The sequence below is a fragment of the Spermophilus citellus genome (assembly GCF_964194105.1).
Source record: "Spermophilus citellus genome assembly, chromosome: 14".
Lineage (NCBI taxonomy): Eukaryota > Metazoa > Chordata > Mammalia > Rodentia > Sciuridae > Spermophilus > Spermophilus citellus.
The window spans coordinates 56493306-56518597 of NC_138194.1; the positions used below are offsets into that span (position 1 = coordinate 56493306).

The 25292-nt window shown below is 36.6% G+C and overlaps 1 protein-coding gene across 1 annotated transcript; it reads right to left on the bottom strand.

Moving 5' to 3' along the window:
- Positions 1-1056: 1056 nt before the first annotated feature.
- SLC7A13 (solute carrier family 7 member 13) lies at positions 1057-11061 on the bottom strand (the record flags this gene model as incomplete). The annotated part of the gene is made up of 4 exons (XM_081266803.1): positions 1057-1308; positions 4030-4391; positions 8834-8965; positions 10377-11061. 4 exons carry the CDS (start codon positions 11059-11061, stop codon positions 1057-1059), a joined length of 1431 nt encoding a protein of 476 aa, XP_081122929.1.
- Positions 11062-25292: the final 14231 nt, after the last annotated feature.

A 25292-nucleotide genomic window follows, 5' to 3' on the forward strand; every position in this document is an offset into this window, starting at 1 on the left:
AAAATCTGTTGTTACCCAACCACCTGCACCCAAGGTCAATTCTAGCTTGCTGTACCTAAGGTCATTTCCAGCTTGCTTTTGTTCCTTTTCCAAAAGATATTTAATCTTCCATTCTGCGCCTTGAAGAAGGACAGCCTCTGTCAAACCTTTGCTTGAACTCAGAGCTTGTGCCTCTGGTGGATATTTGCATCAGCTACCTTAATAGAAAGGACATCTCTTAACCCAGATCCTTTAAAACTCTATACTAAGTAGAGAAATTTTTAAAAATTGAATGCTACCAGATTAGGGTGTCTACTGGAACACTACCCACCCCTTTCACACAATTTTTATACATACAATAAACACAGATTGTAAATGGGTCAAATTTTAGTACAGTAAAGACATGGTAAGATTGTTCTTCTAAGGCACCTCTGAATTTAAAGAAAGGCAACCAAATGAAGATCAGTTAAAAACTTATGCTTCTAAAATAACAATTAGGTTAAAAATATATACCATTAGAGGGGAAAAGCTAACAGAACAAATGGAATCATTCTCTAGAGCTTCAAATCAGCACCCCCCCCCAAAAAAAAAAAGACTTGAGATGAAGAGAATGCTTTTTTAAATTTTTAATCATCAACTTTTACAATTAGAGCAGTACAAATTCAGTAGTAAAGGGATGCGATACAGAAAAGAAAAATGAGAAAATGCGATAGCATCAATAAATCAAACTATACAAACTGATTTAAGTTTATTACCAAACAAAACAGAGCTTTAGTGATGCATAATTATTTCTCTATGAATTTAAAGTCAGGTACTGTCTTTTACACATATTATTTCATTTGAAAAAGTTGTCATGGGAATTTCACTGTTAATATCCCATAGTCTGTTTTGTATTTTTTGGAAGGCTATTTTTTTAAAATATATTTTTAGTTGTTGATAAACCTTTTATTTATTTATTTGTTTGTTTATTTATTTATTTATTTATAGGTGGTGCCAAGAATCAAACCCAGTGCCTCACACATGCTAGGCAAGCTTTGTACCACTGAACTACAACTCCAGCCCAGAAGGCTAGTTTTTTTAAGTATCTACTTCTGTCTCTTCATCAGATACATCAGGAATGCAAACATTAAATAGTAATTGTAAATAGCAAGTCATCTTCTCAAACCAAACCAACTTCAATTTAAAATATACTAAAGGTATATAAAACAGCAGTCCACTGAAAAGAAACAAAAAGACATAGATATAATGCATCTTGGGAGACTTTACCAATGGTATCAAAACCATGCCCAGGCTGATGGCCATTGTTATGAATGTAAATGGCAAAAACACCTGAAAAGAGCAAAAAATTAAAGAATAATAATTAGATATGAATATTCATGTGTGACACATACATATTTATGTAAACAAAAAATGAGGCATAAATTAATGATAGAAAATAGGCTAAATTGGCTATTAAGTTAGATAAAGCAGGCTTAGAACTTTTGATCAATGTCTGAATAAGAGGAAATGATTAAGACTCTAATCTGCAAGGTTAGGTTGGAGGGAATGGACATGTAGCCTTTGATTGTCGAGCCTGGAAATAATTATGACCATGTGCTGGTAAAATAGCCATCTGTTGATCTAGATGGCATGAATTTGTTCAGAAGGAGTTTCTAGGGCCAAGGGAAGGTCACAACCATCTTCCCTGGAAAATACTTCAAGTTAGTAAAAAATTCAAAACAAAAACATAGAGACCATTTAGACTCTCTGTTACATTGGTAAATACTGGTAAGTAAAAAATTATGACTTTATAAGCTCAGCATATTAAGAAAGAAACCAAAAACTTAACTCAAACAGTTCTCCCTGTTTTTTGTTGTTGTTGTTGTTGTTGTTGTTGTTGTTTGTTTGTTTAGCCAAAAATCTTAAAGATCCATCCTTGGCACCAGCTTTGTGTTAGGATTAGAGAGATCCTATATTACCCATTCTAGGGAGATAATATCAGTCATTTTTGAGATGAATTTATACCCTTAAAATACAACACATCTAGTCACAATTTATGAAACACTTTAATGAGAGGGTCCTTCATTTCGGGCTTTAATGAATGAAGAATCTCCTTCTAATTTCAAAAATACCCCTAAGATAACGATCATCCTACAGCTCAACATTAGTTGTCAAATAATTGAGAAAGGAAGAAAAAGCACTAATGTGGGAAGACAAGAAAATTTTAACCTTGTACTTGGCCTTCCTTTTGTCACAAACATAAGTCAAATAATAACCATTAATGTCTGACCCTGGATTGTTAGCATGCCTTGGCATGCTACAATATACAACATATTAGCATATACAACATTTCTAGGAGGCAAGTATTATGCATCCCCATTTTAGATATGAAGGAATTGAGGGTCAGAGGCTAAATAACAAGATAAAGTACAGAAAAATGGTGAGGAATTGGACTTGAGTCCAAGCTCTTAATGGTTATACTGTTTCTTGGCGTATTACAAATTCATAATTGATTCATAGCTTCTCTTTAATTGCGTCTAACAGTGTGGGTCAGAAAACAGCAAAGAAGGGATAGACTGAAAAGATGCAGGGTGTGAAACCAGAAGAATAGAAGACGTTGGGGAGGCCCCTCCAAGTGGCAACATGGACATCCATACCATACATCCATACATCCTTTCCCAAGGAAGGATCCTCTGGATGCCACTATGGAACAGTTAGCACACTATGGTTTTTTTGTCACCTGATTGTTTCCAGAGATTACAACCTGCCTAAAGGAAGGAGCCAAGTCTTAATTTCTTTCTCAACCCAAAGAACCTAGGAAGGTGCTTCCAATATAGTCACTTCTTAATAACAAATATTCAAATACACAACATTGAAGTGGAGGCTGGATGGAAGAAGTAAAGGGAGAACTGGAAAGATGGCTGTCAGTCAATCAAAGTTGTGATGATTGGGACATTCGTTTCTTCCTCCCAGAACAGTTTCTTTTATTTTGTTAAATACTCTGAAGAGACTGCCTAGTTCAAATCTTGGTTTGAACCAGGACCTTTACAGGAACTAGCTCCATGCTAGGTGAGCTCTAGTAAGTGACCTAGTTCCTCTAAACTCATTTCCTTGTCTGTAAAATGGAACATAAGTATTCACCTTTTGGGTTTTTTTGTTTGTTTGTTTGTTTGTTCAGTTTTGGTAACAGAGATTGAACCCAGGGGCTCTTAACCATGGAGCCACATCTCCAGCCCCTTTTATTTTTCGAGACAGAGTCTCACTAAATTGCTTAGGGCCTTGCTAAATTGCGGAGGCTGGCTTTGAACTCGTGATTCTCCTGTCTCAGCCTTCCAAGCTGCTGGATTTACAGGTGTGCATCACTGAGCCTGGCTAGTATCCACCTTTTGTATTATTGAAGGAATTAAAGGTGACCATCCAAGCAAATCTTTGCTCATACTACCAAGCCAACCAAAACTATTGTATTAATCTGTTAGGACATCTTTCCCCATCATATCCTTTATGCTGCTAAGTTTTTGCTTACATCTTTTTCTATGGTTAAAGTACTGTCTCCTCTCCTGTGAAATGCTTCATCATCTAGACTGAAAGTAAGTTTAAAAGTAGCAAAGTTGAAATGATGAAATTAGTTAAATGATCAAGATCAGTTAAATGATCAAAATAAGCTGATGTTTCAGAACAGTAGATGTCATCCTTTGTGATCTCACTTTGCCTCTTCTCTTTCTCATTTGCTGAATTTAACCCCAAAAGTGGAAGAAACTTGTTTGTATAAATAGCTACATAAGTAAACCAAGTAATCTCTGGTCAAAAGACGCATAATGATCTGTCCCATCACCCAGAGAATTATCTTTCTAATGAACCATTAGATGGAAACTTACAGTCTTTATACTGAGTAAAGCCTATCCAATAAAATTTAAAATAAAAATTAAGATCCGATTATCCTTACGTGTTTCACAATTTTCTGAGTAGTAAAACATCTACTCATAGGTGTCCTGACTATAATCTTCAAATACAGTTATACATAATATGTTTTATTTCACATAGAAAAAAAATATTTAGAAAACCCACTTTTACCTTATAAGGTCTATGTAGATTCGGCTCCTGGTATCTCAGTTTTAGTATTCCCATCATTGTTAATACGGTCCAGATAGAATTCATGAAATAAAGATTGTTTATCAGTTCAATTAGGTTTGTTAAGACAATCACAGTGGATGCTAGAGCAACAATTAGTAGTACAGATATTAGTGGAGAGGAGTGAATGTTAAGTGTATTAAATAACAAAGGCAGCTGGCCTTGTTGGCCTGCAATATATGTCAGTCTTGTTGAGTCAAGCACATTAACCAGAAGGTTGCTATATAATGAAGCAGAAATAGCAAAAGGAATAATCCATGTTAATTGGGGGATCATTCGATCAGTCCATGTAATAGCCACAGCATCTGCAGAGAAACAAAATACATGAAAGGAAAAGTGTTAAGAAAGAGAAATGAAGCATAAGCCTTTTAATAATATTATTTTATTTGAAAACAAAAAATTTAAAGAGAATAGAAATTTGTTTTTGTTATAATGTCATATGCATATGTCCGTTTTAGCCTCATCACAATTTATCATAAGTGCTTATCGTGTTCATGTCTTCCCCAAAAGACCAGGAACTTTTTGAGGGCAAGGTCCCTCCATATCTTTTCTACAAACCTAGTACTTCACTCGCCAACAGACATAGAGTGAGTTTTCAATAAATACTTGTAAAATGAATTGGTTTTATTGAACAGATGATTGAAGGCATGCTTGTTTTCCAAAACAAATATGCAGAGTGCTGATAGATACAGTCAGAGAAAAAAAAGCACAGTGCAACCCTGTTGCCCCAGGAATGAGACTTACCACACCACGGTGTGTAATAAAATACTCAGAAAAAAGAACCAAGTACACAGAGAAAATAAATTACACAAGAATAAAAACATGTATGACTTTTGGGATTTGTCTAAATTACAGGCAGGTGACTCTCAGCCAGAGGTCATGTGGAAATGTCTGAAGACTCTTGGTTATCACAACTAGCGGGGTAGAAAGTTGCTACTGAAACCCACTAGGTACAAGCCAAGGATGCTACTAAACACCCTACTATGCACAGAACAGCCCTATACAACAAAGAACTGCATAATCCAGGCTGGAAATGTAGCTCAGTAGCACAGCAGTTGCCTAGCATGCATGAAGCCTTAGGTTTGATCCCCAGCACCACACACACACACACACACAAATATATGTCCAAAAATGTCAATGGAGTTGAAATTGAGAAACCCTGCTATACATGCTACAGATGAATCTTTAGAAAATATTCTTTTTCTTTTCCTTCTTTCTTTCTTTTTTTTTTTTTTTTTGGCTTAAAGGTGAAGAGACCTTATAATACCAATTCAATATGAGGCAATAGGTATTAAAATCACCAATGAAGATAAACATAAATTGTTGATGAAAATCCACTTGAGTTCAATTTGTACTACATAGATATATACTAGGACAGATTATTCTATCACAGAGAAACAACTTCTCAGTTTTTCAGCGGAATAAGCACAACAGGGCCTAAAGTCCCTGGGGGTAGTGCCCTCTGGGATTACACTTTGATGTGTAGGTAGGCTGGTTTCCAGGGGAACCTCCAGGACATCAGTATACTGGTTTATATAACAAAAAGACTTTTCAAATGTGACAAAATTAAAATATCATCGATGCTTATGTTCTCAAGATCTTTATTTTTAACCCATTTTTAATAGCTGCAGGAGTCATGTTGATTTTCTCTTTTTCTATAATAGTGGTTAAAATATCTCTAGTTTCATTTCTTAATCATTTCAAAAAAAGTATTGTTAATTGTTTGTCCAGACCTCCACATAACTACCCACTTTCAGATACATTTTTAAAATTTTTTTTCTTGTAATGAAAAGTAAATTCTCCAATTTCCTAGTAAGTGACCTACAAATGTAGTAGTTTATAATAGGAGGAGAATCCAGTGCAGCTCTCCCAGTGTGGCTGGCAAATATAATACATAATCTTCCTACATAATTTTTATCCCTCAAGTGATTTTTCTCTTTTCTACTCCTTTCCATGTGCCATTTTTTTCTTTTTAAAATTGTATCATATATGCTTTTGTAAAAAGTAAAATAGCACGGAATTCATGAATTAAAAAATAAATGTCCCTCTCCTCAATAATTTCTTATTCATGCACCCCAAATGTAACTACTGTTAACATCTGTTTGGATCCTATTCCACAAATTTTCTACAATTATACTGTAAAAGCATCTATGAGGGGTGTGTGTGTGTGTGTGTTTATACTTGTGTGCCTGAATGTTTGTATGTGTGTGCTTATGTGTGAGCATGCTTAGTCTCGCTTTTGCTCACTTCCCGAAGTATCTTGATTATATTTACATCCATCTAACTTATATCCATCATTCACATCGATCTAATTATGTTGGTGAATTCTCAATAAATTAATTTATGGACCCATTCCACAATGGTGGATTTGTAGGATATTTTCAGGTGCTTTTTGTTTTGTTTTGTTTTTTGCTAATAAAAATTCATGCTTTAAATTTTGATAATCGTATTATTTTCCTCAGAGTAAATTCTTAGAAGTGAGACTTGTGAATCCAAAGGCATAGACACTGTCAAGTAAGAAAAATATTATAAAAATCACTCTCTAAAAATGATTGTATCAATTTGCAAATAATTCTTAAATTCCCACTTGAATTTCTAAATTTTTAACCACCTCTGGGTATTTGAGACCAGCTTTCTAGAAGGTATGTCTGAAGAAGAAAACCTTCTTAGTTCTGTCTGCATACAGTCTATTTCCTGTTAAGATAATCTTGTCCTGTACCAATATTCTCTAGTCTTAAATATGTCATCAAAACCCCAATGACACCACTGTAAGCTCTCCTGTCAGAATGTGTTAGCAGGGCTTCCAGAACACTGAAATCTAGGGCTGAAGAAAATGGAACCAGGCCTCCTCACTCCCACGTTTCCATACACCTTGTTTTAGATGGTGTCCTTTCTTTCCTCACTAAAGAATATTTTCTTTCTTCTAAGAAAACAATGGATGAAGAAACAGGTCAGTTCTCCTATACTACCACAGACAAAAATGTCACGTGATTAACACCTTTGGTTCTTTTACCACAAAAATCATAGAATCTAATATTTATTACTGCTTGGCATAATTTTTTCAGTGTTCCTCAAATAAAATGTAACAACCAATCCACATTGTATTAGAGATATCCCTCTGCATTTAGAAATTTTTCACATCTTTCTGATATACCCGTTTGATTCAAATAAATGCAGCCCTCAATCCTTAAATTTTCTAATTCTTTTGTTGGTAACTTTTCTAACTAATTATACAAATTATGCACTGCACTAAAGAAAATTTGTTAAATTCAGTGTTAAAAAAAGGAAAAAAATCACAGTACTATGCCAATTGATCATGATTGTTAACTATCTTTTTCTGTTTTATGTGAGAGTATCAATTGATATTTTCTATCAGTATTGCATTATAAACATTCTTCCTTTAAGCATCATCAAAAATATTATCTTTTATGGGTTTTTTGTTTTGTTTGCAATACTGGGAATCAAACCCAGGGTCTCATGCATGCTAGGAAAGTGATCTACCACTGAGGTACATCCCAGACCCTTTTTAAGTCAGGGTTTCACTAAATTGCCCAGGCTGGCCTCGAACTTGTAATCCTCCTGCTCAGCCTGCTGAGTTGCTGGGGTTACAGATGTGCACTGCCAGTCCACAGCTTCAGAATAGTCTTTTATGTACTTTCCCCTAAATTTTGTTTATTACAAATTTATTGGATATTTTGTGATCTTTAATTTTTGCTGCACACTTAATGATGTGATTGATGGCCATCCCTATATAGATATTTTTCATACATAGTTCTGACTAATTTTCTTAATTTGAACTTATGCAGAAATTTAAATTCAAAAATACTAATTCAGAATTTAAATAGTCTTAGGTCTGTATTTCTGAAAGAATAAGCATTATAAACCAAATTACAAGTGATTATAGTTAAAACACTCCGTGAATTTTCCACACAAGCCCAACTGTTGTGCCACCTACAAAATTGCTGCCACCATTACAAGGCTTGAAAAGGGATTAGTCCTATAGGTGCTGAGTGACAGGTTTATCTCAGAAGGTGGTGAATTAAGGTTTAATGCCGGTGTGAGAAAATTGCTAGACTTCTACTTTCCCTGTATTTCAATTTCTATTTTTCTTTTTATTCCTTAAATCTGCTATTTTTAAATATCTGTTTATTTCTCTAAAATTTTCTTATTCTTTTACACTGTATTCTACAATGTGAGCTTTAAAATGGTAATTTTTAGCCAAATTTCCACTATTTTTAGGGTCTTTTGCCATTATAAATTTTAGAGTTAGAGTTATTAAGTATGAACTCCATTATTTTACATATTAATTATATGCATCAATTAATCATTAGTATTTACTCTTTTAATGGCTAGTATCTTCCATTTTAAATTTATCATTTCTTCTTATCACATAGTAAAATATTAAGAATCAAATGCTTTGAAAATTTTAGTAGATATAAACACTGATTGTACAATGTCACTGTGATAAAAAGCAATCCTGAAAGGAATAATTAATTTCTTGAATTTTACATCAGAATTACACAAACATTTTCCATATTATCAGAAAATGTATAGTCATGCTTTTAAACCTGAATCTCTTTTCTAAGCCAAATCACACTCCTCAGAACTCTGTTATTAGAAAATTACAAGTGTACTCTATATATAGAATAATGAAGAACAAATAGCAGTACTGACTGGTAAAGTGATACTTAAGATGTGCTGAAAGGAGCAACACTTTATTTATTGCCTTAGCCATTTGTGTACAAACCTGAAGAGAGAATTTCTCTGGGTGTCAGAACAGTCAGGTAGGAAATATTAACCAGTAAAAACAAAACGGTCACCAGAGGAATTGCTGTAAATATGCATTTGGGAATGGTTTTGCTGGGTTTCTTCAGCTCCCCTATAAAACATGAAAGAGCAAAATCATATCTAGCAAAAAAAAATCATTTCTTAAATTTTTCTTTAAAATTGTTACACATTTCAAATATTAGGCTGGATTCTTCCTTCCTCTACACACACACACACACACACACACACACACACACACACTCACACACACACAAACACAGAAGCAAGCCGCTGCACACCCATCCCACTCCAAATTTAGTGCTAAGTGAAGAAAAGGGAAAGTTTCCCAAATATTTCCCATAGATGATAATTTTTCTGAACATACAAAAATCAAAAATGAAATTTGAGCCCATAGTGCCTGAACCATTTGGAACCTACCTACATCTTCGTTTTCTTCTAGTAGGAACTAGGCACTGAGTTAGAGTAGTAGGAATAAAATAGTGATCAAAAACTCCATGAAATTTAACCATTAAACAATCACATAAACAAAAGTTAAGATAATGACTATTTGACCATCTGGAAAGAAAGTGTTGTGGGATATATCATGTGACAATTTGATGGTCCCATTTGCCATTTCTGTTATAAATAGACAGAATGGCACTTTTTTATTCCTCAAAAATGTCATGCCCTGGCTTGGCAATGTGGCCATTCTCTTATGTGGAATGACCTTACTTTTCCTAGTTGCCTAGATGACCCCTACACAGCACAGCAAAATTAGTACTTCTTCTGGGAAAGGAAGAGAGGAAACTATCCCTGGTTGACAAAATTGTCTTTTTAAACATTTGCAAGGCTTATTTTAAAGAGAATTAAAGAATCAGTCATAGATTTTTCTCTCCCTTTCCTTTATACCAATAGTAAGTGCAAAAGGGGGGGGGGCGGGGGGGAGGGAGCATGCTTTGGCATCATTGTAATGGTTTTTCTAGAACACTGTTATTTTCAAATGCTTTTCAATTTGTCACACCATTTTTCTCAATTTTGACATTCTCTAAAAATTACCCCAACCCAATGAACTCAACAACTCCAGACTTGTTTATACAATGTGACCCTCTGCCCTGATCACTGGCAATAGAAACAGGTGACATCCTACCCAGTGGAAGCCAATCATTTCCAATATATAAGAAAATTTCTCTCAAGCATTTGAAGCAAAAGTCAACAAAGATTAAGAGAATCAAGAGAAAAACAATGAAATGGTTGTTAAAAAAAGAAATATTAATTGAGGAGTCTCATATTTGTGGTCCTAGAAAAGAAAGGTAAAAAAGAGAAGTTGTTCAATAAAGAACTTTGGAATACAAAGGAAAAATAATTAAAAGTAAGTGGCAAGTATGAGGCTGACCGGAAAAAAATATTGAATCATTTATTTAAGATAAAGCTCAAAATACAATAAAAAGATGTGCATTTCATAATGTATACAATAAGTCAGGGCTTGAGGTTTTTTTATTTTTTCTCAATAGACTGGTAATTACCTGCTATGAACGTTAAGTTTCCCCCGCCTGAAAATGCAAAATATCCTTGGAAGATGGCTTCTATTATCTGGGAGATGTCTGGAAACTCAGCATCAAAAGCATTCTGAAATCTTTCTACATTCTCCTTCTTGCCTCTCACCAGCATGAACACTCCACTGACGGAAATAAGGCCAAGTATGGCCACTTTCAGCATTGTGCTTACCATCTGAAGCCAGGCTGCTTCTCTCACACCTCGAGAATTCAAAATTCCCACACTCCACAACATAGCCAGGGCTAGACATTTCTTTGGTAGTTTTGGTGTTAAGCAGCTGGGATAAAAAGGTTGGATGCTGTACTCAGCAAGAAGCAGGGCTTGGGTAGCAATTATCCCTGGCCCCGCGAACAAGCTTGTCCAAAGTCTCAGGAAAGCGATCAAGGGGCCAAAGCATCTCTTGAGAAAATAATAGTGAGCTCCACTGTATGGGAAGGTTATTCCTATCTCTGCAAAGCAGAGAGATTCTGTCAAGGACAACACGGCACAGATGGCCCAAACACACAGGGAGAGGCCCACGTTCATGCAAGAATACTCCAAAACCCCTTTGGGAGACACAAAAATCCCTGCACCAATTATATTAATAATTAAAAAGCTTGTGCCCCTGAAATATCCAAAATTTCTCTTAAGCTGTATTTTCTTCTCTTTATCCATGGTTATTGAGGAACTTTTAAAATCTGTATAAGTTACCTTTCCTGAATTTTCCTGCCTATATTGCTGAAAAGGATGGATTCTCTAAAATAAAACAGTGCTGTCACTTTTGTGCCACCCTCACTAAATACAGTCTATTTTCAATAATTAACATAGTATAAGTGACACATTTAAGGGAAGAACAATAAATTACTTGTGAAAGTTAGTTTAACTTGTCTTTTAATTATTATCAAAATAATACATTCAGATGGAAAAAACTGAATTTCAAACAAGATGGTATTTTTGAAGAAGAAGCTTCTTTGCAAAACTTCTCAAAAACAAAACAAAACAAAACATTTCCAGAGCACTGTTTTTAGCTCTAAGGCTAGTGCTCTAAGGCAGATCTCTTAGTTCCTTGAAAAAGTCCCATTTGCAGGGCATATGTTGCTATTTAATATGAGTTAGAAATTGCTCCATGGGAAAATCCCTATTTGTAGGTCATCTGTCTGAAACAATTGACTGTCATTATCTAACACAGCCATTGCCTAAGGCTACAATACCAGTTAGAAAAACAGAATGCAAGCCTGGACTATCTGGAGGAAATGTCCACAGGACCTTCAAAAAGTTCTGGCATATTCCTGAAGATTTAGAAGTCTACATGTATATTCAGAGCTGTGCAAATTCCCAGGAAATATCTAAAAGAATTCTATATAGAGCAAAACAATTTTTTAAAGTTGGAGGAGACAAAAACATATTCCAAAATAAACAAAAGCTGAAGGAATTCACAACTAGCAGATCTGTCCTAAAAGAACTACATCAGCCTAAAAAGATGACATAGATGATAACTAAAATCCACATGAAGAAATATAGTATCAGTAAAGGCAACCACATAGATATTTAAAAAGCAATATAAATGTCTTTTTGGTAACTACTATGTTCTCCTGAATCAGAACACTGAAGTTGATAGTCTTCTAATGCAGAAAGATTTAATCTGAGCTGTGGACTTGAATTATGTTGTAAATTCATGTCTGAATAAAGAAAAGGGAACAAACACAGATAATTTATATAAGATGTGTTTGGTTAAAAAAAAAATCAGAGATGCACGCAAGATTCGCTCAGGCACCAAGGCCTGCTTCTGCGCTGTGGGTTTCCCGGCAGACTAGAAGCGTGGGCCTTAGAGTCACGGAATCCTTCCTGCTTACTGGTGCTGGGGCTGCTCCACTTGTAATCCTGCGGCTTTGTCGCCCTCTGGGAAGGTCTGGTGGCTGCCCCTTACCCACTGCGGGTCCAGGCAGAGTCTTTCTGAGTTGCTACGGATCTTGGTATGTTTGTAAGACTGGCCTCAAGCTTGTGGTGTTCCTGCCTAAATCTCCTGATTCACTGGAATTACAGGATCACTAGGCAATGCTGAGCTGACGTGGATCTGGGGCGAACAGTCTGGGCCTCTCAGAACACACACTGAGCCAGGATCGGCTGAATTCAAACTCCCGTTCGCCTGCTTCCCGCAGACAAACAGCTGTGACTCAGCACTAATCCATCCAGCTGAAACAACTGGTCAGCCCTTCTCATCCTACGGAGGTAAATGCCTACGGAGCCTTCATAAGTAGTGGCCACAGGTTTGAAACGGGGCTTGGGAGAGACAGTAAGGACCCACCCATTGCATTGGTTGCCCGGCAAAGGGAAACGAACTATCGCCATTTGCAAGAGACACCACTATGGCAGAGAACTGACGTCATCAGACTGCGGCGGAGGAGATAACTTCATTGAAACCTGCGGCTACAGGTGTGTAATCCCCTAGCCTTCCCTCTCCACACATCAGGGAAACCTTAAGGGCCCCTCCCAGCTCTCCCGTAAGGGCCCCTCCCAGCTCTCCCGTAAGGGCCCCTCCCAGCTCTCCTGTGAGCACAATAGCCAGCCCGAGGGAATCAGAGGTGGCGCGGGAGCCGCGGCGCGGAACTACCGCTCCCACCAGGGCTGACTGCTGAGGTCTCTTGCACCAGCTACCGGGGGAGTGGCTACCAGAGGGCAAGTAAAATTCGCTGAGGATTCTCAGCCCCAAGCTCTACAAACTTAGGGTCTGAGGGAATGGCAAACTGGAAGAGTGTGCCCAGTCGTTCATGAAAACAGGGCTCCCGGGAGCAGCAGACCTGGCATGTAGCCAGTATTGTGGTGAGTGGCAACCGTGAGAGGGGCCTGGCTACAGGAAAAGTGGGAAGTGACTAGACACAAGAGGAGGCCCTAGGCACTCAGGATTGGAGACTCGCCCAGTCTGGGAGGAGCTGCTGCACAGCGATTGGTTCCCGCGTATTGACAGGAGAAACTTGACCTGGTGGGCACAGCGCCACCTACTGGAAGAGAAGTTAATCAAACTCTAAGACTGCATTTATTAGTTTTTTTTTTCTTTTTTTCTTTTCTCTTTTTTTTTTTGATTTGGGTTTTTCTTTCATTTTCATTTTTCTTTCTTGTTGTTTTTTTAATTTTTTTTACAATGTTTTTTTAATTTTTTTTCTTCTAATTTTAATTTTAATTTTTTAAAATTATTATTTTTTTTCTTTTTTTCTTTTTTATTTCCTATTTTTTTCTTCTTTTGTCTTTTCATTTTTCTTATCCCCCCTTCCTTGAATTCTACCTGCTTACTCTCATTCTCTTTAGTGACTTCTTCCCTTCCCTTCTAATACCTTTCCGCCCAAGCATCAAATAAATTTATAGGAATAAACAGTAACTCAGCAGTCAAACAGAACAAGAAGTAACATGAGCAGCTTGATAAAGCAAGGAAGAAAAGGAGTACAAACAATGCAGGACAGCCTAAATATTCAGGAGGACCTAGAGTCATCAGAAAAATGGTCATATAAAGAACTCAAGGAACACCTTAGACAGATGGAATGGAACCTTAAAGAGGATACAAGACAGCAAATTCAAGCAGCAAAAGAACACATTGAGAATGAATTACATAAACAGATAAAAGAAGAAGTTAAGCATCTTTATCAGGAGATAGAGATTATAAAAAATAATCAAACAATAATCCTAGAAATGAAGGAAACGATAAACCAAATTAAAAACTCAATTGAGAGTATCACTAACAGAGTGGAGCAAGTAGAAGCCAGAACGTCAGATAATGAAGACAAAATATATCATCTTGAAAAGAGTCTAGCCAACTCAGAAAGGCTGGTAAAAAAATCACGAGAAAAACATCCAAGAGTTATGGGATAACATAAAAAAACCAAACTTACGAGTCATCGGGATAGAAGAAGGTACAGAGATTCAAACCAAGGGAATGAGTAACCTGCTGAATGAAATAATTACAGAAAACTTTCCAGAAATAAAAAAGGAAACAGATATACAAATTGAAGATGCATACAGGACACCGAGCACACAAAATCACAGTAGACCAACGCCAAGACACATTGTTATGAAGATATCCAATATACAGAACAAAGAGAAAATATTAAAAGCTACAAGAGAAAGGAGCCAGATTACATTCAGGGATAAACCAATAAGGTTAACAACGGATTTTTCATCACAGACACTGAAAGCAAGAAGGTCATGGAACAATGTATTTCAAACACTGAAAGACAATGGATGCCAACCAAGAATTCTGTATCCAGCAAAATTAAGCTTCAGGTATGACAACGAAATAAAAATCTTTCATGATAAACAAAAGTTAAAAGAATTTGCAGCCAGAAAACCAGCATTGCAAAGCATTTTGAGCAAAACACTACACGAGGAAGAAATGAAAAACAATAACCAAAACCATCAGTGGGAAGTGCCTCAGTAAAGACAGAGGGTGAGGGGAAAGATAATCATGGAGAAACAAACTAAATTTTTTAAAAAAAGGATAAACAATCAAACATGGCTGGAAGTACAAACCATATATCAATAGTAACTCTAAATGTTAATGGCTTAAACTCTCCAATAAAGCGACATAGGCTGGTATCATGGATTAAAAAAACAAATCCAACAATATGCTGCCTCCAGGAGACACATCTGATTGGAAAAGACATACACAGGCTAAAGGTGAAAGGATGGGAAAAAATATATCATGCACACAGTCCTCGTAAGCAAGCAGGGGTGGCCATCCTCATATCGAATAAAATCAACTTCAAGACTAAGTTAATCAAAAGGGATAAAGAAGGTCATTATATACTGTTAAAAGGAACCATTCACCAACAAGACATAACAATTATCAATATTTATGCACCCAATAATGGTGCTGCGACATTCATAAAACAAATTCTCCTCAAGTTCAAGAATCAAATAGACCACAACACAATAATTATGGGTGACTTCAACACACCTCTCTCACCATTGGACAGATCCTCCAAACAAAAGTTGAATAAAGAAACTATAGAACTCAATATCACAATCAATAACCTAGACTTAACTGACATATATAGAATATATCAACCATCATCAAATGGATATACTTTTTTCTCAGCAGCACATGGATCCTTGTCAAAAATAGACCATATATTATGCCATAGCGCAACCCTCAGTAAATATAAAGGGGTAGAGATAATACCTTGCATTTTATCTGATCATAATGGAATGAAAGTGGAAATCAATGATAAAAGAAGGAAGGAAAAATCCTACATCACATGGAAAATGAACAATATGTTACTGAATGATCAATGGGTTACAGAAGACATAAAGGAGGAAATCAAAAAATTCTTAGAGATAAATGAAAATACAGACACAACATATCGGAATCTATGGGACACAATGAAAGCAGTTTTAAGAGGGAAATTCATCGCCTGGTGGTCATTCCTCAAAAAAAAGAAAAAAACAACAAATAAATGAGCTCACACTTCATCTCAAAGCCCTAGAAAAGGAAGAGCAAAACAACAGCAAATGTAGCAGAAGGCAAGAAATAATTAAAATCAGAGCGGAAATCAATGAAATTGAAACAAAAGAAACTATTGAAAAAATTAACAAAACTAAAAGTTGTTTCTTCGAAAAAATAAATAAGATCGACAGACCTTTAGCCATGCTAACGAAGAGAAGAAGAGAGAGAACTCAAATTACTAACATACGGGATGAAAAAGGCAATATCACAACAGATGCTACAGAAATACAGAAGACAATTAGAAATTATTTTGAAAACCTATATTCCAATAAAATAGAAGATAGTGAAGACATCGATAAATTTCTTAAGTCGTATGATTTGCCCAGACTGAGTCAAGAGGATACACACAATCTGAACAGACCAATATCAATGGATGAAATAGAAGAAGCCATCAAAAGACTACCAACCAAGAAAAGCCCAGGACCGGATGGGTACACAGCGGAGTTTTACAAAACCTTTAAAGAAGAATTAATACCAATACTTTTCAAGTTATTTCAGGAAATAGAAAAAGAGGGAGCTCTTCCAAATTCATTCTATGAGGCCAACATCACCCTGATTCTGAAACCAGACAAAGACACCTCAAAGAAATAAAACTACAGACCAATATCTCTAATGAACCTAGATGCAAAAATCCTCAATAAAATACTGGCGAATCGGATACAAAGGCACATTAAAAAAATTGTGCACCATGATCAAGTAGGATTCATCCCTGGGATGCAAGGATGGTTCAACATACAGAAATCAATAAATGTTATTCACCACATCAATAGACTTAAAGATAAGAACCATATGATCATCTCGATAGATGCAGAGAAAGCATTCGACAAAGTACAGCATCCCTTTATGTTCAAAACATTAGAAAAACTAGGGATAACAGGAACTTACCTTGACATTGTAAAAGCTACCTATGCTAAGCCTCAGGCTAGCATCATTCTGAATGGACAAAAGTTGAAGGCATTCCCTCTAAAATCCGGAACAAGACAGGGATGCCCTCTATCACCACTTCTATTCAATATAGTTCTCGAAACACTGGCCAGAGCAATTAGACAGACGAAAGAAATTAAAGGCATAAAAATTGGAAAAGAAGAACTTAAATTATCACTATTTGCAGATGACATGATTCTATACCTAGAAGACCCAAAAGGGTCTACAAAGAAACTACTAGAACTAATAAATGAATTCAGCAAAGTGGCAGGATATAAAATCAACACACATAAATCAAAGGCATTTCTGTATATCAGCGACAAAACTTCTGAAATGGAAATGAGGAAAAACACTCCATTCACAATATCCTCAAAAAAAATAAAATACTTGGGAATCAACCTAACAAAAGAGGTGAAAGATTTATACAATGAAAACTACAGAACCCTAAAGAGAGAAGTAGAAGAAGATCTTAGAAGATGGAAAAATATACCCTGTTCATGGATAGGCAGAACTAACATCATCAAAATGGCGATATTACCAAAAGTTCTCTATAGGTTTAATGCAATGCCAATCAAAATCCCAACAGCATTTCTTGTAGAAATAGATAAAGCAATCATGAAATTCATATGGAAAAATAAAAGACCCAGAATAGCAAAAGCAATTCTAAGCAGGAAGTGTGAATCAGGCGGTATAGCGATACCAGATTTCAAACTATATTACAGAGCAATAGTGACAAAAACAGCATGGTACTGGTACCAAAACAGGCGGGTGGACCAATGGTATAGAATAGAGGACACAGAGACTAATCCACAAAGTTACAACTATCTTATATTTGATAAAGGGGCTAAAAGCATGCAATGGAGGAAGGATAGCATCTTCAACAAATGGTGTTGGGAAAACTGGAAATCCATATGCAACAAAATGAAACTGAATCCCTTTCTCTCGCCATGCACAAAAGTTAACTCAAAATGGATCAAGGAGCTTGATATCAAATCAGAGACTCTGCGTCTGATAGAAGAAAAAGTTGGCTCCGATCTACATATTGTGGGGTCGGGCTCCAAATTCCTTAATAGGACACCCATAGCACAAGAGTTAATAACAAGAATCAACAAATGGGACTTACTCAAACTGAAAAGTTTTTTCTCAGCAAGAGAATCAATAAGAGAGGTAAATAGGGAGCCTACATCCTGGGAACAAATTTTTACTCCTCACACTTCAGATAGAGCCCTAATATCCAGAGTATACAAAGAACTCAAAAAATTAGACAATAAGATAACAAATAACCCAATCAACAAATGGGCCAAGGACCTGAACAGACACTTCTCAGAGGAGGATATACAATCAATCAACAAGTACATGAAAAAATGCTCACCATCTCTAGCAGTTAGAGAAATGCAAATCAAAACCACCCTAATATACCATCTCACTCCGGTAAGAATGGCAGCCACTATGAAGTCAAACAACAACAAGTGCTGGCGAGGATGTGGAGAAAAGGGTACACTTGTACATTGCTGATGGGACTGTAAATTGGTGCGGCCAATTTGGAAAGCAGTTTGGAGATTCCTGGGAAAGCTGGGAATGGAACCACCATTTGACCCTGCTATTGCCCTTCTCGGACTATTCCCTGAAGACCTTAAAAGAGCATGCTACAGGGATACTGCCACATCGATGTTCATAGCAGCACAATTCACAATAGCTAGACTGTGGAACCAACCCAGATGCCCTTCAATAGATGAATGGATAAAAAAAAAATGTTGCATCTATACACAATGGAGTACTATGCAGCAATAAAAAATGACAAAATCATAGAATTTTCAGGGAAATGGATGGCACTAGAGCAGATTATGCTTAGTGAAGCTAGCCAATCCCTAAAAAACAAATACCAAATGTCTTCTTTGATATAATGAGAGCAACTATGAACAGAGCAGGGAGGAAGAGTAGGAAGAAAAGAGTAACATTAAACAGAGACATGAGATGAGAGGTAAAGGGAGAGAAAAGGGAAATTGCATGGAAATGAAGGGAGACCCTCATTGCTATACAAAATTACATATAAGAGGTTGTGAGGGGAATGGGAAAATAAACAAGGAGAGAAATGAATTACAGTAGAAGGGGTAGAGAGAGAAGATGGGAGGGGAGGGGAGGGGGGATAGTAGGGGATAGGTAAGGTAGCAGAATACAACAGTCACTAATATGGCATTATGTAAAAATGTGGATGTGTAACTGACGTGATTCTGCAATCTGCATTTGGGGTAAAATTGGGGGTTCATAACCAACTTCAATCTAATGTATGAAATATAATATGTCAAGAGTTTTGTAATGTTGTGAACAATCAATAAAAAAAATCAACAATAAAAAAAGGTTTTTAAAATGAAAGCATTCAGCCCATAAAAATCTGATGTGAAGGAGACCCATTTGATCATACCTGCCTCTTTTCAGGAGAGATAGTCCTCCCTTTCAAGTCATGATCACCACTAATAATAATTAAGCAGCATGGCCCTTTTAACTTAGTCATAGTTATCATCATACATTTTAAAATTCAGTTTTATTGAAACCAAATTTATACATAATAAAACTGACTAAATTTAAGTTGTATAATCTGAGTTTTGATGATTGCACACATAATTATATAACAAATGTAATAACTACAATATGGAACATTTTTATCATCTCAAAAATGTTCCTTTCTTTCTCTTCGCAGGCAATTCCTTCTCTCCATCTGTGATTCTCAGCAATCATGAATCTGCTTTCTGTCCCTGTAGTTTTATATTTTTCTAGGATTTTTTACAAACAGAATAAAGTAATATAAAAGGCAGGAGAGACATTTTATGATCAATTCAGCATGAATCAATGATAATTATAAACTTATAAATACTTAACAACTGAACTCAAAATATGCAAAACTAAAATGGACAGAATTGAAGATAGAAATAGAGAATTCAACAATAATATTTGCAGACTTTAATACTTCACTCTCAAAAACTAATAGAGGCAAATAGAAAGAAAATCAGCAAGGATATGTAAAATATAAGAGAAAAATTATCAACCAACTTAAGCTAATACCCATTAACAGCAGCAGAATACCCTATTTTTAACCATACATGAAATATTCTTCAGGATAAATCATATACTAAGCCATGCAGTATAGTATTAATAAGTTTATAAGAATATGAATCATACAAGTGGAGTTAAAGTAGAAATCAAAAATAGAAGCTGAGCTTGGTGGCACACGTGTGTTATCCCAGGAGGTTGAGGCAAGAGCTTTGCAAATTCAAGGTCAGCCTGGGCAATTTAGCAAGACCTTCTCATATATATATATATATATATATTTTTTTTTCTTCCTTTGGCTTGATTTTTTCAGTTGTAGACAGACACAATACCTTCATTATATTTATTTTTATGAGGTGCTGAGGATCAAATCCAGTGCCTCAGAAATGCAAGGCAATGCTGTATCAACTGAGCTACAACCCCAGCCCCTTGTCTATGGAAGTCAAAATTTAAGAGCAATGAACTAGGATATCTGGCAAAAGAAATTTTTTAGCAGCAAAGGTTCATGCCTGGCTGCTTTTAATTGCTTCCAGTGAAATAAAAACCAAAGAGAGGAGTCAAAGGCAGAATTTATAATTGAAAGGGAAACAGAATGAAAACATTTGGGAAAATTTCAGCCTGGCTGTGTGGTAGAGAATGACAGAGCATTTTCATCAGGTCAGGTGATATGTGCCTATAATCCCAGCTACCCAAGAGGCTGGTCAAGAGGATCACTTGAGGAGTCTGAGGCCAGCCTGAACAACACAGAGAGACCCTCTCTCAAAAACAAACAAGCAAAGAGATTAGCACAGAGAAGGGGTCATCAAGACAATGGGAGAAAGAACCTAAAGACATCTCAGGAATCTTTGAAGTTCCCCTCCCCACAGGCCCAGAGCTCAAGAAGGGCTGAATGGTCAGCAGGAAAGACCCAGGGTGCCCTCCCCATTTTGGTTCCCCCACAGAACTTCGTCAGGATTCTGCTCCCTGCACTCCAGACAGCACTCCTGAGCTGCTCCAACCTCTGCTCAAGCTGACTCAAGTGTGACTCCTACCTGCTGCTCTGCCAAGATCCAAATGGCAAGCCTTGTGGTATTTGGTGGTGTTAAGTCTGTAGGTACACAGAAATCAAAAGCTGAGGGGATATGGCTTCTTCTATCCAGGTCATCTGGGGCCCCAGGTAGAGTCCTGATGCAGAGGTGGAGTCACTGCCGAAAACCCCCAGTAGGACACTGCTTAGTAAACCCCGAAGCCACCTCAGGGGCTTAATGGAGGCAAGGGAGCAGTATCACATTGGAGATCTCAGAACTGTAGAGCTACCAACATGCAATATCAGCATGGGAGAGCTGCCCAAAGAAGATTCTAACCCAAGAGAGCTAAAATGTGGGCTAGTCCAACAAAAACCACAGGTGCCAAGCTACAGAGGCCTTGGGGGCCCAAAGCCTATGCCAATTTGCACAGAATGTGGAACAGAGACTCAAAGGAAATTATTCTTCATTAAAACTTAAGTTTTCTGTTTGTTTTTGTTATTGTTGTTGTTTGTTTTTTTGTGGTGCTGGGGATTGAACCCGTGGCCTTGTGCATGCAAGGCAAGCACTCTACCAATTGAGATATGTCCCCAGCCCCTCTGTTTGGTTTTGAACTTACTTGTGACTTTCTACTTGCCCTCTATTCTTCTTCTGAATGGGAATATCTGTCCTGGGCTGGCCCACCATTGCATTTGGGAAGTAGATAACTTGTTTTGATTTCAAAGGCTCATAGCTGGAGTGAATTTACCCCAGAATTTGCCCTTGAGTCTCATCCATATTTGATTCAAATGAAACTTTGGACTTTCAAGTTGGCACTGGAATGAGTTAAGACTTTGGGGCTATTAGGATAGAATTAATGTATTGTGCATATGACAAGGACATAAATGTCAGGGGGGGGCAAGGGCAGAATGCTATAGTTTGAATGTGCTCCCCAAAGTTCATGTGTTAGAAACTCAAAACCCAAGTTTATAATTTAATGGCATCTGGAGGGAGCCCATTGTACAAGCTCAAAAAGGTAGAGTCCCCTTGATGAAATTAGTGGCTTTACAAAAAGAGGAAGAGAGACCCAAGCTAGCTAGTAACTTGCTCTGTCTTATCATATCATGTCCCCACCACACTATGATGCAGTAAGAAGGTTCTCACCAGGTGCTGGGCAGATGCTGGCACAATGGTCTTAGACTTCCCAACCTTCAGAACCATGAGTCAAATAAATTTCTACTTTTATAAATGACTCAATCTCTGGTATTATAGTAACATAAACAGTCAAAGATACTACCTAAAGACAGAATCCACAAAGAGAAATACAATTACTTTCAACTTTCTTCCTGATAGTTCGCTAACCAAAGAAAATTGAATTCATATCATAAAGAAAGAGAACGAAAATTGAGCACCCACACCTAGAGCCTGTAGGAACTTTGTCCCAGGCCATTGTCTGTTCTTCAGGCCCATTGATTTCCCCTACAAATCATTTACTATTCCCTTTAAAATTGTCTACAGCCCCCTGACTTCCCTCTTCCCTATGAAGACACTATGCAACCTTCCATCATCTGGCCCTGCTTTGAATTTCATATTTTGCGTGGCTCCTGCACACTTGCATGCATCAATCAATTTATATGGTTTTCTTCTGTTAATCTATTGCCAATTTGTTTCAGCCGACTCAAAAGAGGCAAATCTTCAGAGACAAAGGGGGAATTTCCCTTTGCCCCATATATATCTCCTCTTCCCCCACCTGCCTCTTTCTTTGTAGTTGTTTCAGTGCTGCAGAGTGAACCAGGGCCTCATGCATATTAAGCACATGCTCCACCACTAAGCAGCCCCTGTCCTTACATAAGTAAGGAAACAAATATTTGCATGTACAAGATCAAATGAGGACGCCTGAGAACTTAAGTTACTTATTTGTTAATTTTGTTTTTTATTTTATTAGGTCTTTATGGTTATGCTTAGTAATTGAGTTCATCCTGACAAACTCAGAGATTACTTATTGTAATAGTTTACAGATTGAGGACAAAGGTTTGCTTCTACAAACAATGATTTTAAAATTAGGGATCTTTCACCTATCTTACCTCTGAACTTTGGAATCTAGTTAAATGATGTGTGTTTAGACTTTTAGACTAACACAGGAAAACAGCACTGTTTGAATACACTCTTTCCAACCTTCTGAATTTAGAAAGAATGTTCTGGTTTGCTTCTCTCTCTTACATACTGTCTAGGTGGCCATTCGTTATCAAGGTTTGCTTTCAGTGTTTTACTCACCAGCATTTTTTTTTCTGATCCTTCAGTTTAAAATACTTAACAACATATCAATTTGTGTTATTGCATTCTATCTTGTTTTTCGGACACTGATCAAGGAGTTATGTCATTTAGCTAATAAATATAATATCAACATGTTAAGTATTTTTATACTTATGAACTAAAAAAATGTTAGTAAATAATTGAATGTTAACTAGAGTTTTTATGTCATATTTTTACTTGGATCAAAAAGTTACAACTCTGACATAATAACATGTACTTAAGACAAGGATCATATTTGTACAGAATAAAATAGGGAGGAGTTATTCGAAATTGAAAATTTAGAAAACTTTTCCACTACTAGTTCTGTTGCACATGGTGTATTGTTTAACATGCTGGGGAAAACAAGGACAAACACAAAACTCACAAACTTCATAAGAACAAAGTGTCTTGCCACAAAGGTAGGTAAGTATTAAGAAAATCTCCAGATACTTTACAAAAAAATATATTGCAATGCAGTGATAAAAGGACCACAACCAACAACAGCAACAACAACCAAAACAAAGAAAAATGAAGGGCAGGAAGACTAAAGGAAAATGTTAAAAGAAGAGAGAGTTGGAAAGGAAGAGAGATGAAAAATGTAAGAAAGGAAATCTAATTCATCCTCTTGCTATTAATTAAATCATATTCTTCAAATCTTAAGAGATCATTCAAAACAAAAGTTTTTGGATTTGTTTGCTTGTTTTGTTTTTACCTTTGCAGTACAATGGCTAGAACCCAGGGGCACTCTATCATTGAATATCCCCAGTGCCTTTGAAGTAGGACAGAAAAGGTTGAACAAAGATTTAGGAAATTCTTTGAATTTTATATCCGGGAAGGTATAGGTGGGGGGTGGTTGGAGTTTGCATGACAAGTGCTCTCTGTTCCATCCACCTCAACCAGACACAGGGTTCACAAGTTCTTTTGCTGTTGTTTTTTTAACTAAGAAAACAGAGATAATATCTTTTTGTACAACAAGCCTACAGACTCTAACCCTGTCACACCTTTTGTGCACAAACCTGGCCTTTACAAGAGAGGAAACTACCAACCACAAGAACATCTACAAACATCCTGCTGATCTGACAAGAGGAGAAACTTAATTATGACAAGAGTCTTTTAGGTGGGAGTGCCTGGTCTGCTTCACCTTTTTATCTTTTATTTTGAGACATGGTCTTACTAAACAGCCCAGGCTGACCTGAAACTTTCTATCCTCCTGCCTCAGCCTCCCAAGTAGCTGGAATTATAGTTGTGCATCACTGCACCTGGCTTCAAAGTAGAAGCTCTTATATTGACCTATAATAATGCCTGAGGGGAAATGGTCAGTTTATAAAAATCCATGCTTGTCTGCATTGTTCATAAGTTGATACTTATAACTAGACTTAGATAGAAAAATGGTAGATGGAAAGGGGGAAAGGTAAATAATAAATATATCTTCAATTTTGAAATTGGCCTTGAAAATTTTCATTATACAGACAATGTCCAGTTTACCCTCAATATCATCAGTCTTCCAAGTATTTGCATAATCATCTCTCATTGTATCAGTTAGAACTATGTTCAAATGAGGTTCTAAGAAATCTGAACAGTTTTAAAATATAGTCTATTTTTTCTTGCATAAGAGGAAACTTGAGGTAGCCATCACTCAGTGGCTTATCTCCACAAGGTCCTAATGACCCCAAGATGCTGCTGGAGATTTAGGTATAGCAACACCAACCAGGGGAAGAGTTAGGAGAGGGAGATAGTACAACCTCATATAACGTTTCTTCTACCAAAAAAAAAAAAAATTAAAACCAAGAAAATTCAGTCATTTTGAAGAATAGAAAGAACTATTGGGTAAATTAACCAACAGTCTGAGACGTTTTCAGCAGCTAGTTTTATTGTTGCTGTTTTTGTTTTTGAGACAGGTCCCAGCTCTATTGCCCTTGCTGGCCTTAAACTCCTAGGCTCAAGTGATCAGATTCCCCATTAGCTGGTACTATAAGCTCACACCACCAAGCTGTGTTTTTGTTTTGTTTTGTGGTACTAGAGATTGAACCCAGAACCTCTCACATGCTAGGCAAGCAGTCTATTGTGGCGCTACAACCCCAGCCTAAATACTGTTTTCAATTCTTTAGCCTAAAATCCTTATTATGAAACAAATAAGTTTGAAAACTTCAAAATAAACTGTAAGTCAT